The 15,007-nt window shown below is 37.1% G+C and overlaps 3 protein-coding genes across 3 annotated transcripts in view; all 3 read left to right on the forward strand.

The window, feature by feature from the left end:
* The window catches only part of LOC112081893 (G-type lectin S-receptor-like serine/threonine-protein kinase B120), a 1,257-nt gene extending 1,234 nt beyond the window's left edge, over window positions 1-23 (forward strand). Inside the window, exon 2 of the mRNA XM_024148752.1 lies at window positions 11-23. Within this exon, the coding sequence (XP_024004520.1) occupies window positions 11-23 (13 nt within the window). The remainder of the gene's footprint in view (window positions 1-10) is intronic.
* LOC18029584 (G-type lectin S-receptor-like serine/threonine-protein kinase B120) lies at window positions 1-2,214 on the forward strand. The gene is made up of 6 exons (XM_024149345.1): window positions 1-416; window positions 502-737; window positions 838-1,048; window positions 1,139-1,376; window positions 1,482-1,629; window positions 1,779-2,214. Exons 1-6 carry the CDS (start codon window positions 224-226, stop codon window positions 2,094-2,096), a joined length of 1,344 nt encoding a protein of 447 aa, XP_024005113.1. The 5' UTR covers window positions 1-223; the 3' UTR covers window positions 2,097-2,214.
* Window positions 2,215-3,877: 1,663 nt separating this feature from the next.
* LOC18029586 (receptor-like serine/threonine-protein kinase SD1-8) lies at window positions 3,878-14,861 on the forward strand. Its single transcript, XM_024149344.1, has 7 exons — window positions 3,878-5,210; window positions 12,959-13,093; window positions 13,201-13,391; window positions 13,467-13,677; window positions 13,763-14,000; window positions 14,104-14,254; window positions 14,347-14,861. Exons 1-7 carry the CDS (start codon window positions 3,920-3,922, stop codon window positions 14,671-14,673), a joined length of 2,544 nt encoding a protein of 847 aa, XP_024005112.1. The 5' UTR covers window positions 3,878-3,919; the 3' UTR covers window positions 14,674-14,861.
* Window positions 14,862-15,007: the final 146 nt, after the last annotated feature.

Here is a 15,007-nt window from a genome sequence, read left to right on the forward strand (position 1 = left end):
GTTTCTGTAGGGAATTGGAGTAGAGGTTGCAGAAGAAGAACTCCTTTGAAGTGTGGAGAGGAACGTTAGTGTTGGAGAAGATGAGTTCTTGACTCTGAAATCTGTGAAGTTGCCTGATTTCGAAACTCCTGAGCATAATCTTGTTGATCCTGAGGATTGTAAAGATAGATGCTTGAGGAATTGTTCTTGCACTGCTTTCACTTTTGTTGGTGGTATTGGATGCATGATTTGGAACCAAGATTTGGTAGATTTACAGCAGTTTGACGCTGGTGGATCTTCGCTTCATATCCGTCTTGCTGATTCTGAAATAGGGAACAAGAAGAAGTCCGAGATTGTGGTGATTGTCTCGGTTCTTGTTGGTGTGATTCTGTTAGGACTATTTGCTCTGCTTCTATGGAGATTCAAAAGAAAGAAAGGTACAAAATTTCTTCTCACTAAACTTCTTAGTTTTATTACCAAAGCGTAGGAGCTTATTGATTCACATCCCTTTATCATTTGCAGATGCTTCAGGAACATATTGTTGTAAGAGCACCGATACATCGGTTGTTGTTGTTGATATGACCAAAGCCAAAGAAACCACGACGGCGTTTTCAGGATCAGTCGATATAATGATTGAAGGAAAAGCGGTCAACACATCAGAGTTACCAGTTTTCTGTCTGAACGTTATAGTGAAAGCTACTAATGACTTCTGTAGAGAGAATGAGCTTGGAAGAGGCGGATTCGGACCAGTCTACAAGGTTTGATTGATTACAGCTGTTTTTTCTAGTCCTAGTCTTTGTGTTTCAAATTTTGAGATGTTTTTATTGATGATTGAAATGTATTTTTTCTTTTGGCCAGGGTGTTCTTGAAGATGGACAAGAGATCGCTGTGAAGAGATTATCTGGTAAATCTGGACAAGGAGTTGATGAATTCAAGAATGAGATCATTCTCATTGCGAAGCTTCAACATCGGAATCTTGTGAGATTACTTGGATGTTGCTTCGAGGGCGAGGAGAAAATGCTTGTATATGAGTATATGCCTAACAAAAGCTTAGATTTCTTCATCTTTGGTATGTTTTCTTTAGAAAATCTCAAGAAAAAAGAATTAAGTCATTTTCCTGCTAAATATTCATCTAATTCTTGTTCTTTCAAATGTACAGATGAAACGAAACAAGCGTTGGTAGACTGGAAACTGCGGTTTGCGATAATTGAAGGGATTGCGAGAGGATTGCTTTATCTTCACAGAGATTCAAGATTGAGAATCATTCATAGAGATTTGAAGGTTAGCAATGTGTTGTTAGATGCAGAGATGAATCCAAAGATCTCGGATTTTGGTATGGCGAGGATCTTCGGTGGAAACCAAAATGAAGCTAACACTGTTCGCGTCGTTGGAACTTAGTAAGTAAAATACACAATTCACAAAATAAAAACATATCAAATCTGATGACATAGAAATCATGTTCTTAACATTTTTTTTTTACTTTTGGTTTTTTGTAAATGTAGCGGATACATGTCTCCAGAATACGCAATGGAAGGACTTTTCTCAGTGAAATCCGATGTTTATAGCTTCGGTGTCTTGTTGCTAGAGATCATAAGTGGGAAGAGGAACACAAGTCTTCGATCTTCTGAACATGGAAGTCTCATTGGTTATGTAAGTTCCCCCAAAACAGAGTAAAGACTCTGTTTTTATTATATCCTCTAAACACACAACCGGTTTGTATACAAATTTCATCGGTTTTCCTCCACTTTTTTTTGGTTTGGTTTATGTGGCCTTACTGGTGGAAACTGAAATTCTTGCAGGCTTGGTATCTGTATACTCATGGGAGATCCGAGGAGCTTGTGGATCCAAAGATTAGGGTCACGTGCAATAAGCGTGAGGCCTTGAGATGCATACACGTAGCGATGCTATGTGTTCAAGATTCGGCTGCGGAGAGACCGAACATGGCTGCAGTTTTGCTGATGTTAGAGAGTGACACAGCGATGCTCGCTGCGCCAAGACAACCAACGTTTACTTCCAACAGAAGAAACTCCATTGATGTCAACTTTGCTCTTGATTCGAGCCAACAATACATTGTTTCTTCTAACGAGATCACTTCCACTGTTGTTCTTGGACGATAGATTAAGATTTCTTATAATTCTTTTGAAAACGTATAGTTTTTATTTATTTATTTAGTTAATTAGGATAATGGAATATTGATTGTGGAAATTATGTTAATAGAGTGAAATGTATGGATGATTTGATTATGATATCGTTTACATTGCTTACTAACCATCTTTTACACAATCCGACTATTTTTTTAACAACAATTTTTTTTTCTTTGATTATGCAAATATGTTGTTTACATTCACTAACCATTGTGACAAGTAAGTACTAGCAAACAAAGAATAATACGAGCCAGGAAATCAGTTTTACCGTTAAGAATTATTGGTCTTATATCGTTTATGTCGCTATAGGCTCCGCATTGTTCACAGTTGGCTTTCTAATTCAAGATGAAGCGCGAACATAACTATTTGACTAAATATCTATTTTCCAAACATCGTCAGGTTATGTAATTTGATTAAACATGTGATTTTGATTAAACAATTTATATCTATAGTCTATATAGACTACAGTGATATAGATAGATAATCTAACGGGGAATGAAGAATCTTTTATATTTGTAGATGTTCAAAGCCAAGACTTTGTAACGCTGACTTTGATAGTTATGTCTTTCAACATTCTACAAAAATATATTTGGTTAGTGAAGATTTAACTTAACGATGTTGTTTACGGAGTATATAAAACCATCTAACAAAAGGCATAAAACAATGTACTTCTTGGTAATGAGTGAAGGGTTTGACCAGTTATTAAATTAGCTTGTAGGAATAGAGAAAAGAAAAGTCAAGAGAAACGTGGAACGACCCCATTCCTTTTTGTCTTCGGGGAATGCGAAAAAAAAGAAGTTGGGATTGGTCGACGAATCGAAGTTATTTATTGGGAAGGTAACAAAAACTAAAAGGAGTACAAAATAAGACTGATATAACTCTCGTACACACCAGAAACGGTTGACTGATATTATTATTTTGGGATAAAAAATCAAAGCAAAAAAAAGTCATTTTATTAACAAAAATACAAAAATAATGACCATTTACCAATGTGACTTTGTGAAGAAAAACTACTAGAAAAGGGAAAGCACTCTGACAAAAAAAAATGAAGAAAAAACCCACATTATTTTATTTAACCGTTAACTTATTTAACATCAATAAACATTAAGAATTTAGATGAAGGTTTTTTGATATGATAAAGGTTTCTCTAGATATTTGACAAAATAAACTGAGAAAAAGTACATGTTTTTTCTATCCGTTAACTTTATTTTACACCGTAGAATGTAATGATTTAGATAAGATTAGATTTTTGATACGAGAAGACTTTCTGCATTTTTAGATCAAATGTTTGTATTTTGTTTCTTAATTTGGAAGATGGTTTTCTGCATTTCTTCTTTTGATATAAGTTGTTTTATCAAAAAGATTACAAAGAAAAGTCAGAACAAATTTTTATAATTGTGAAATTAGAAAGAAAAACAACGCGCATAAAAGGAAAAGAAGCCTGACAAATGAAAAATGTGAACGACTTTTTATTTGCTAGGTCAACTCTCAATTCGACTGTACACATAGTACATTACTACATTGTAGTCGAGATACTATTAGAAATGCGGACAAGAAGACCAAGAGAAAGAAAAGAAAAGCCGAAAAGAAGTATTATTGACAAATAAAAAAAAAGTATAATTGACGACAATGAATATAAAATCGAGTAAATAAAAGTTCATGCATAAAACACAAAAATATGTCCGATATTTCCAAAGGAAATAAATAATCTCAATTTCACATCTAATTTTCTCAAGAAAGAGAGAAAGAGAGATAGAGAAAAAAAATAGAAGAACACAAGAAAGTGGTGTAGAGACATGAGAGGTGTACCAAACTACCACCATTCTTACTCCTTCTTCTTCTCCGTTTTCTCCGTCTTATTTCTGTTCCCTGCGTTCTCTTTCTCTGCCAACACTTTGTCGGCTACAGAATCTCTGACCATCTCAAGCAACGAAACCATTATATCTCCTGGTAATATCTTCGAGCTTGGTTTCTTCAAACCCTCTTCAAATTCTCGTTGGTATCTCGGGATTTGGTACAAGGCAATCTCTAAGAGAACCTACGTTTGGGTTGCGAACAGAGACAACCCTCTTTCTAATTCCATCGGAACTCTCAAAATCTCCGACAACAACCTCGTCGTTTTGGATCAGTTCGATACACCAGTTTGGTTGACGAATCTGACCGGAGGTGATGTGAGATCTCCGGTGTTTGTAGAGCTTCTCGATAACGGTAATTTCGTGCTCAGAGACTCCAGCAACAGAGTTTTGTGGCAGAGTTTTGATTTTCCGACGGATACTTTACTTCCGGAGATGAAACTAGGTTGGGATCTCAAAACCGGATACAACAGATTCTTGAGATCCTGGAAAAATCCAGATGATCCTTCAAGCGGAGATTTCTCGTTCAAACTCGAAACCAGAGGTTTCCCTGAGGTTTTCCTATGGAACAGAGAGTCACGAGTGTACCGGAGCGGTCCATGGAATGGAATCCGGTTTAGTGGTGTACCGGAAATGCAAACGTTTGATTACATGGTTTTCAATTTCACGGCGAGTCATGAAGAAGTGACGTACTCATTCCGAGTCACCAAAGACAACATCTACTCAAGATTAAGCCTAAGTTCCACGGGATCATTACAAAGATTCACTTGGATTGAGACAGCACAGAACTGGAACCAGTTCTGGTATGCACCAAAAGACCAGTGCGATGACTACAAAGAGTGTGGGACTTACAGTTACTGCGACTCGAACACGTCACCGGTTTGCAATTGTATAAAAGGGTTTGAACCGAGGAATCCGCAGGTTTGGGGTTTAAGAGATGGATCGGATGGTTGCGTGAGGAAGACGCAACTTAGCTGCGACGGTGGATATGGGTTTTTGCGGTTGAAGAAGATGAAGTTGCCGGATACTGCGGCGACGAGTGTGGACAGAGGAATTGGTGTGAAAGAATGTGAAGAGAAGTGCAAGAAGGATTGTAACTGTACGGCGTTTGCGAATACGGATATCCGAGATGGCGGGTCGGGTTGTGTGATTTGGACCGGAGAGATTTTTGATATCCGGAATTATGCCAAGGGAGGTCAGGATCTCTACGTTAGATTGGCGGCTACTGATCTCGGTTAGTTCCTTACGTTACTTTATCTAAACGGAAACTGAATATCAAATTTAGAAAAGAAAAATTAACATCGAGAAGATAAGTAATATAATTTTGGTAATGAAAAAAGTGAATTAAAAATTATATAGGAAAATATACATACTTAGGGTAAGTTGTTATCTATATATATATATATATATATATGCATAATGCATGCTTCTGGTTTTCATTTTCCACTTTTTATGTTGCTTACTTACGGTTTTAGACAATGTTTTTAAAACCGGACCGCTGACTGAACCGGGAAAACTTTTGGGTCATGGGTTAGTATGGTTAATCGGGTTCAACCGGGTTTGATAATATTTTTAAAATAATTGTATATAGATTTAGAAAAAAAAAACCAAAAGAAGTATAAAAGAGTTATGATTTAGAAACCTTATCTTTTATTTTTAAAAGTAAAATAATTAAACAAAAATCAAATTAACTTGTTACCTCTTAAAAAACGTAAAAAACAAACATGATTTAAGTTTTTTTTTAGTTGAATTTGGTTTTAATACGGTTTATCAGTTTAGCCAATTTTCAGTTTTTGACGGTTCAATCCGGTTTTAACTCAACCCCGCTACACTTTCGGTTCGTGGTTCAACCTGGTCTGACCGCTAGTCCGGTTCGGGTTTAAAAACATTTAGAGTAGAATAATTTATCGTTTTCGTACCTCATTCACTGAAATGAAAGACATCAGAAAATTTTGCTCACATTCTACAGTTTCTTTTGTTGGGCCGAAATTATTGAGTCCATTAAGGGTGAAGATGAAATGAAGTGTGTTGTAAGTGGTTTTGTCCCACATTGGTGGATTAGTGGGAAAATCTGTAGTATATATTAAGATATGCTTTATATATGTTCAAAACATGTGAGAGAGAAAAGAATAAGCCCCACGCGCGCGCCGCCGCCGCCGCCAAGCCGAGCCGGGCCGGGCGCGGGCGCGGGTCGTGTTGGTCGTGTTGGTCGAATGGGCTTTCGGGCCTAAGGCGAGTATTCTTTTTGGGCCATATTTTTATGGGCGTTTTGGTCAACGTTTTATGTTGACTTTCTGCATATGTTTTTGATTCAGTCAAAGAGAATATTGGATATTCATTATCCCTTCAAAAAAGTATCAGATTGTGATTAATCACAGATTGCTGATTTCTCGCCTTTGACTACGCTAAATTTATGGCCGAGATTCGTGTTGACTAGCGGATTTCTTGGGATTTTTTTGGGATTTTTTGAGACTGCTCAAGTTTCTTCCTCCGCTATATATACACGACTTTTCTCTCATTTTTTAGACCTTACACCTCTCATTGTTCATCTCAGAAATTCTCTCAACAGTCTCTCTCTCTCTCTCTTTTATTTTTCGTAAGTCTTCTACCGAGAGTATAATAGAATTATAGTTCGTTTAGATCTGTGTTTCTTAGTGCTGTTGAAAACGGATAAGTTTGGTTGTATCCTGCGACTCTTGAATTACAGAAACCCGTCGCACTACGGGCAATTCAAAGAGTTAAGGAAAGAGATCATACTCTCGCCTCCATTCGTTTATATTTTCCTTAACGTTTATTTTTAAAACTCGTATTTCAATTGCTATTTTGTAGTGTTCAATATTTTTGGTTCTACACTATTAACTCTTTGAATCCGTTCTTGTTCTATAAACATTGAACGGATTGGATACGAGTATTTTTCTTTAAACGTTTTTTATTGCTCTCCATCTCTAATCGTAACCCACCTGTGATCGAACTCTCATTGGAGGTTTGAAATAAATAAAAAACGCATGGTTGTGGTGCTTATCGATCTTACATGATAGCGATTTGAGTTGGATTTTTTTTTAAATATTAAAATATTATAAATATCATATAAATTGAATTTCTTAAATTTGTTTCTACTCTGAAAAGTGTGATTAGTATACATATTATATTTTAAATTTTGTATACTTCTTAAAATCATTTCTAATCTGCGGATTGTGTTTCTTTTCAGAAATGGAAAACGAAACTCTCAATGTCTCCTCAGTTGATCAGACTACCACTGTTGGGACTGAACAGATCCTTTTTGGGACTGAACAGATCCAGTTTGGGACTTTCCCACTAGTGACTGTGGCTATCCCACCTCCGATCTCTGCTACTGTCCAAACTGCGGTCACTGGACAGTATCAATCGGTTCAGATGCTAGCTGTAACTCCAGTAGCTGTCCTTCCCGACAAATTCGATGGCAGCAACTTTAAGATGTGGCAGAAGAAGATGTTCTTCTATCTGGCCACACTAAAGCTGGAAAAATACACCCGTGAAGAGAAACCTATTCTCTCATCAGATAATGATGATGCTTATGCACTTGCGAGCAAGTTAGCATGGGAACACGGGGACTTCTTGTGCAAAGGATACATTCAGAGTCGGCTTGCTGATGCACTTTTCAATGTGTATAGCAATGTTGAGACGTCTAAAGAACTATGGGATTCTCTAGACAAGAAGTACCGCACGGAAGATGCTGGATCTCAGAAATATGCTGTGGCGAAATTTCTAAATTACAAAATGGTGGATTCCAGACCAATAATGGATCAAGTGGGAGAAGTACAAACTCTACTCCATGAAATCCATGCTGAGGGGATGAGTTTGTGTGAGACCTTTCAGGTCGCATGCATCATTGAGAAGCTTCCACCTAACTGGACGATCTTCAAAAACTATCTGAAGCTGAAGAAAAAGTGGATGAGTCTTGAAGATCTAACCATGAAGCTCCGTATGGAGTCAACAAACCGAAAGAATCTCGGAGTAGGTGTGGAAATTCGCGAACCCAATGCGAATGTGGTGGAACACCAACACAAAGGGCGCCAGAACAAAGGACGCCAAGACAAAGGAAAGGGCAAAGTACCACCACAGAACTCACAGAAGTTTAAAAAGAAGAAATCTGGTGGTGGTGAAAGCTCACAAAAGTTCGCTGGAACATGTCACAATTGTGGCAAAACAGGCCACAAATCCTTTGAGTGTCGCAGCAAAAAGGCTCCAAAGAAGAATGAAGCAAATATGGCCTATCCAGACATGTGTGCAATGATCACTGAGGCAAATGTTGCTGAGAGTCATCCCAAGACTTGGTGGTTCGATACTGGTGCAACCAGACACATTTGCTTGGACAGGTCAATGTTTTCTGCCTACACCAAGAATAAGAGTGACGAAAAACTCTTTATGGGAAACTCTGCAACATCAAAGATTGAAGGTTATGGGAAAGTTGTTCTGAAGCTTACCTCTGGACGTGAGCTCACCCTGACAAATGTGGTCCATGTGCCTGACATGCGCAAGAATTTGATCTCTGGATCTCTCATGTGTAAGCATGGATTTACCATTAAGTTAGATGCGGATAAGCTGGTGATATCCAAGAATGGGATGTATCTGGGGAAAGGGTTTGCTACTGATGGTCTCTTTAAGATGTGTGTTGAAGCTGTTATTCGCAGAGATGTTGTAACCGAGGCTTCCACCTCGAAGATTAATGAGAATAAGAAACCAGTTGCTTATTTGTCTGAGTCTTTTACTTTATGGCATGAACGTTTAGGACATGTTAACTTCAAAACTATGAGTAGATTGATGAACATGAATATGATTCATAAACACAAAATAAGTAAAGACAAATGTGAGATTTGTGTTCAAGCTAAACTCACTAAAACACCATCACCTAATGTGGAAAGAACAACTGAACCTCTAAGTTTAATTCACACTGATTTATGTGACTTAAAATATGTGCAAAGTAGAGGTGGAAAGAAGTATTTTGTAACCTTCAGATGATTGCACAAGATATTGCTACGTATATCTACTAAGCAGTAAAAATGAAGCTTTGGAGAAATTCAAAGAATATAAGTTGGAAGTGGAAAACCAACATAATAAAACTATTAAAATAGTTCGAAGTGATAGAGGAGGAGAATATGATGAACCTTTTAATGCGTTCTGTAGGGAACATGGCATTATTCATCAAACTACCGCTCCTTATTCACCAGAGTCTAACGGAGTTGCAGAACGAAAAAATAGAACTCTAAAAGAAATGATGAATGCAATGTTGCAGGAATCTGGGTTACCCCAGAACATGTGTGGGGAAGCTTTGCTTACCAAAAATTATATCCTCAACAAAATACCACATAAAGTTACGGGAAAAACCCCATATGAACTTTGGAAAAGAAGAGTACCTTCTTATAAATACTTAAAAGTGTGGGGGTGTCTGGCAAAAATTGCAGCTCCACCTCCGAAAAAGGTCACAATTGGACCTAAAACGGTAGATTGCATTTTCATCGGATATGCTCATAATAGTAGTGCCTATCGATTTCTGGTACATAAATCAGATATACCAGATATTCATGTGAATACAATAATGGAGTCAAGAAATGCTTCATTCTTTGAGAATGTGTTTCCATGCAAGGATAGAGATAGCAATAAACGATCTCGTGATCAACGAGATACCTCTACTTCTGGAAATGAAGCAAGCACTTCGGGCACTGCTATTAATGACGAGGAAAAAGAAAAAGAACTTAGACGGAGTAAAAGAACTCGTAAGGAAAAAACATTTGGTTCTGAGTTCTTAGTAGTTTTCTTAGCTGAAAATGAACAAGAACCTTTACAGAAGCAATGTCAACGCCAGATGGTCCTCTTTGGAAAGAAGCTGTCAATAGTGAGATGGACTCAATTAGACAAAATCACACTTACGAGATAACCGATCTACCACAAGGGTTTAAAGCTCTAGGGTGTAGATGGATTTTCAAAACAAAGTTGAAAACCGATGGATCAATAGACAAATACAAGGCTAGGCTTGTAGTGCAAGGATTTAGACAAAAAGAAGGTATAGATTTCTTTGACACATATTCTCCGGTAACGAGAATAAATTCAATCAGAATGCTGATTGGAATTGCAGCACTGAGAGATCTAGATATCCATCAAATGGATGTTAAAACTGCATTTCTAAATGGTGATTTAGAAGAGGAAATTTACATGAAACAACCTGAAGGGTTTGTTGTCCCAGGACAAGAAAACAAAGTCTGTAGACTTGTTAAATCATTGTATGGACTCAAACAAGCTCCAAAACAATGGCATGAAAAATTTGACAATGTAATGATGTCAAATGGTTTCAGCATTAACGAATGTGATAAATGTATATACATCAAAAATACTCCTCACAGGTATGTTTTGCTCTGCTTATACGTTGATGACATGCTCATTATTGGGAGCAATAAAGACATGATCAATCGAACTAAAAATTTGCTCAATAGCAAGTTCGATATGAAAGACATGGGATTAGCCAATGTGATTCTAGGAGTTAGAATTATAAGACACTCGGATGGAATAATCTTGTCCCAAGAACATTATGCTGAAAAAATTCTTGAGCGGTTTAAGAACTACTCAAATGGAGTTGCAAAAACTCCAGCTGACCCTCATATTCACTTGACGAAAAATTCGGGTGAATCAGTGTCACAAGTGGAATATGCAAGAGTAATCAGAAGTCTTATGTACTTAACAAACTGCACTAGACCCGATTTAGCACACTCAGTAAATGTACTTAGTCGCTACACAAGTAATCCAGGCCATAATCACTGGAAGGCCATAACTAGAGTATTGAATTATCTTCGATACACCAAAAGTTATGGGTTGCACTACGGTAAAGAACCAGCAGTCCTAGAAGGCTATAGTGATGCCAACTGGATTTCAGATTCTAAGAATTCGAAATCGACGAGTGGATATGTCTTTACACTTGGAGGTGCAGCCGTATCCTGGAAATCTTCCAAACAGACTCTGTTGGCCAGATCAACCATGGAATCTGAGTTTATAGCGCTAGACAAAGCCGCAGAGGAAGCAGAGTGGCTTCGGAATTTTTTGGAAGATATCCCTATGTGGGAAAAGTCAGTGCCCGCATTACGTGTACATTGTGATAGTCAGTCGGCTATATCTCGGGCACTGAATAAGCTTTATAATGGTAAATCTCGTCATATTAGAAGACGACACAAAACCATTAGACATTTGATCTCGACTGGTGTACTAACGATAGATTACATCAAATCAGCTGAAAACTTAGCAGACCCTTTTACGAAAAGTCTGGCACGAGATCAAGTTGTTAAATCATCAAGAGGAATGGGTTTAAAGCCTATAGATAAAAGTGACGCATGATGGTAACCCCACCTATGTGACTGGAGATCCCAAGATCTAGGTTCAAAGAGAAAACGAAATCAAGCAGATTCAGAAGTGAGCACTGTGAAACTATGTTCATTCCCAGTTCCTAAGATGATAAACAGTGTTACCTTTGAGTGTTAAGGCTAAGCTGTAGCTTTTAATGATTCCATAGTTTTGAGATATTCGTGAAGTATTACAGGTTACTTCTTAGAAAACGAAACTAATGGCAGATCACCTAATGAGTGTGAAATGGGGCCGTTTCTTGGAGAATGAAAGGAAGGCTATATTCTCCAAGTTCACTCATGAAATCAGGAATGTTCAAGGCCAAAATGAACACAATAGAGAACTCAAGTCCTACGAGAAAATGTTGCTGCGCGATAACTGTTGTCTCGGTTTACATCAAAATCTGGGTGGTTCAAGACATCATGTACACCTCCTGGCCGAGTAAACCCGACAGATATTAAAAATGATTGGTTCAAAGCTGAAAAGCCAAGCCGGGCCGGGCCGGGCACGGACGCGGACGCGGATTGGTCGAATGGGCCTTCGGGCCTAAAGCGAGTATTCTTCGGACACGAATTCTTGTACGGCTTAGACGGGAGTAGTATTGCAGTAGAAAGAAGAAAGGAATTGTTAATTAATTTGCCTTGTGAGTTGTGAATAATGCATTTGCTTCCAAAAACAAAAAACAAAAGGAAATAATTATTATGCGTTTTTCTTTTGTTCGGTAGTACATGATACTTGTGTTGAAAATTGCAAGTCAAAGTTACATTGTTATTGTTTAACAGACTTTGAATTTAACCAAACTTTTTTAGTTTTCTTTTTCCACCTCTGAAACTTGATTGAGATATTGACGTATTTGGTGACTTCGTCATTGCATATACAGATCTGAAAACATTTGACTCTATTAAGTACATTATCAAACAATAAATATTCCGTCTGCCTAGATTTTTGATAACATTAAGAACTTTTTTTTTGGTAAAGAAATCCTTTGGACTTTAATCTTCTATAAAAACTTGCTAATGGTCGATTGTCGTATTTAACTGCAGTGGTTAGTGGCACATTTAATTTGGTTACTATTATTCGCAAAAGTTATCTATCTCAAGATTGGTTTAATTTTAGCTAAATTCACAAAAGGAATTTTTTTTTATCTATCTCAAGATTAGTATGGATCACATAACTTGTGTTTTCTTCCACTTGTGTTATCACATAACTTGTGTTTTCTTCCAATAAATATTCCGTCTGCCTAGATTTTTGATAACATTAAGAACTTTTTTTTTGGTAAAGAAATCCTTTGGACTTTAATCTTCTATAAAAACTTTCTAATGGTCGATTGTCGTATTTAACTGCAGTGGTTAGTGGCACATTTAATTTGGTTACTATTATTCGCAAAAGTTATCTATCTCAAGATTGGTTTAATTTTAGCTAAATTCACAAAAGGAAATTTTTTTTATCTATCTCAAGATTAGTATGGATCACATAACTTGTGTTTTCTTCCACTTGTGTTATCTAATCCTAAATGATAGTTCTTTTTATGTGTAACAAGTGATGTTATGATGACTCATTAAGCCACGTCAGCAGCCAGGTAGTTATTAACAATTGCTATCTCTTTCACTACATCAGAGGACAAGAAAAACAGAAATGCAAAAATCATAGGTTCGAGTATTGGAGTGAGCATGTTGCTTCTTTTTAGCTACATCATCTTCTGCTTTTGGAAAAGGAAGCAGAAGCGATCAATAGCAATTGAAACACCGTTTGGTAAATCAGTAGCTTTCAATTCCTTTATATTTGTATGTAAATTTTTGATAATCATATAGTACCTTGACACATATATATTTGTGTGTGTGTGTGTCTGAATGAAACAGATGATCAAGTGAGAAGCCGAGATTTACTGATGAACGAAGTGGTAATATCAAGTAGGAGACATATATCCAGAGAAAACAAAACAGAGGATCTTGAATTGCCACTGATGGAGTTTGACGCTGTTGCCATGGCCACAAACAATTTTTCTAACGCCAACAAGCTCGGTCAAGGTGGTTTCGGTATAGTTTACAAGGTAAAATGAATGGTACTTTTGTCAGAGTCTATCGTTGGATAAGATTTCATTGTGTAAACAAATGTGTGGTAACAGGGAAGGTTACTTGACGGGCAAGAAATTGCGGTAAAAAGACTATCAAAAATGTCAGTTCAAGGGACTGATGAGTTCAAGAACGAGGTGAAACTAATTGCAAGGCTTCAGCACATAAACCTTGTCCGTCTTCTTGGCTGTTGCGTTGATGGTGATGAGAAGATGTTGATCTATGAGTACTTGGAGAATCTAAGCCTTGATTCTCATCTCTTTGGTTAGTGACTCAATACACCTCTGTTCTAACAATAGAACTATTTTGAAAATAAGTTAAAACGTTTTTGGTTGTGGTTGATTTGTAGATAAAACCCGACGTTCTAACTTAAATTGGCAAAAGAAATTTGATATTATCAATGGTATTGCTCGAGGACTTCTATATCTTCATCAAGATTCACGGTTTAGGATCATCCATAGAGACTTAAAAGCAAGCAACGTCTTGCTTGATAAAGATATGACTCCAAAGATCTCGGATTTCGGGATGGCTCGGATCTTTGGACGGGATGAGACAGAAGCTATTACGAGGAAGGTTGTCGGAACTTAGTAAGCAACCATTAACCAACACAGCAAAGAGCTTTTCGTTTTTAATCCAATTTTTTTTTTCTTTTTTATATCATTACACATGAGTTCAATCTCCGTTACGCAGCGGCTACATGTCTCCAGAATATGCAATGGATGGTATATTCTCGGTGAAGTCGGATGTTTTCAGTTTTGGGGTCTTGCTTCTTGAAATTATAAGCGGCAAGAGAAACAAAGGATTCTACAACGCGAACCGTGACCTTAATCTTCTTGGTTGTGTAAGCTTAAAACCTCTTAATTAAACTAGATCTTGTTTCGCACTCAAAACCTGATGGTAACACACATAAAATATCGAATCTTTATTTTACAGGTGTGGAGGAACTGGAAAGAAGGAAAAGGAGTAGAGATTGTAGATCCAATAACCGTAGACTCATCATCAACATTTCGGCCACATGAAATCCTAAGATGCATACAAATTGGTCTCTTGTGTGTTCAAGAACGTGCAGAGGACAGACCAATGATGTCATCGGTGGTTTTAATGCTCGGAAGCGAAACAACGGCTATTCCTTATCCTAAACCGCCGGGTTATTGCGTTGGTAGAAGTCCTTTTGAAACTGATTCATCGTCGAGTAAACAGCGTGACAATGAATCTTGGACAGTGAACCAAATCACTGTTTCTGTCATTGACCCTCGGTAGTTTGAATGCGTACTGTTATATTCTGTTAGTCTTATAATCAAAGTTTTACTACATGATTTTGGTTTTTCTTGTATTTTGTACTCTATAAATGTTTTCTTGGGCAACCCGTGGTGGCAAATATGTTATTATGTATAGGGTTTGACATAATATGCAATAAAGTTTGTTGTTTAGTAGGATTTGAGTCGTACTTTGAGGGTAGAGTTGTACAATTTGTAATAGAAAACATTCATACTATAGACTATAGTAAGTTTATGTATTTAAATATAGAGGATGTAATCCAATTTGATTATAGGGTATAATTAAATAGAAAGCTTCTTGTGAGTATGAGATGAGT

The sequence above is a fragment of the Eutrema salsugineum genome, unplaced genomic scaffold (genome assembly GCF_000478725.1).
Source record: "Eutrema salsugineum unplaced genomic scaffold, Eutsalg1_0 scaffold_1, whole genome shotgun sequence".
NCBI classification, from domain to species: Eukaryota; Viridiplantae; Streptophyta; class Magnoliopsida; order Brassicales; family Brassicaceae; genus Eutrema; species Eutrema salsugineum.

Coding starts and splice junctions, on each gene's coding strand:
- LOC18029584 (XM_024149345.1), top strand. CDS start 224: ATGATTTGGAACCAAGATTTGGTAGATTTACAGCAGTTTGACGCTGGT. Junction 417..501: donor GAGATTCAAAAGAAAGAAAG/GTACAAAATTTC, acceptor TATCATTTGCAG/ATGCTTCAGGAACATATTGT. Junction 1,630..1,778: donor ATGGAAGTCTCATTGGTTAT/GTAAGTTCCCCC, acceptor AAATTCTTGCAG/GCTTGGTATCTGTATACTCA.
- LOC18029586 (XM_024149344.1), top strand. CDS start 3,920: ATGAGAGGTGTACCAAACTACCACCATTCTTACTCCTTCTTCTTCTCC. Junction 5,211..12,958: donor ATTGGCGGCTACTGATCTCG/GTTAGTTCCTTA, acceptor TCACTACATCAG/AGGACAAGAAAAACAGAAAT. Junction 13,094..13,200: donor AGCAATTGAAACACCGTTTG/GTAAATCAGTAG, acceptor TGAATGAAACAG/ATGATCAAGTGAGAAGCCGA.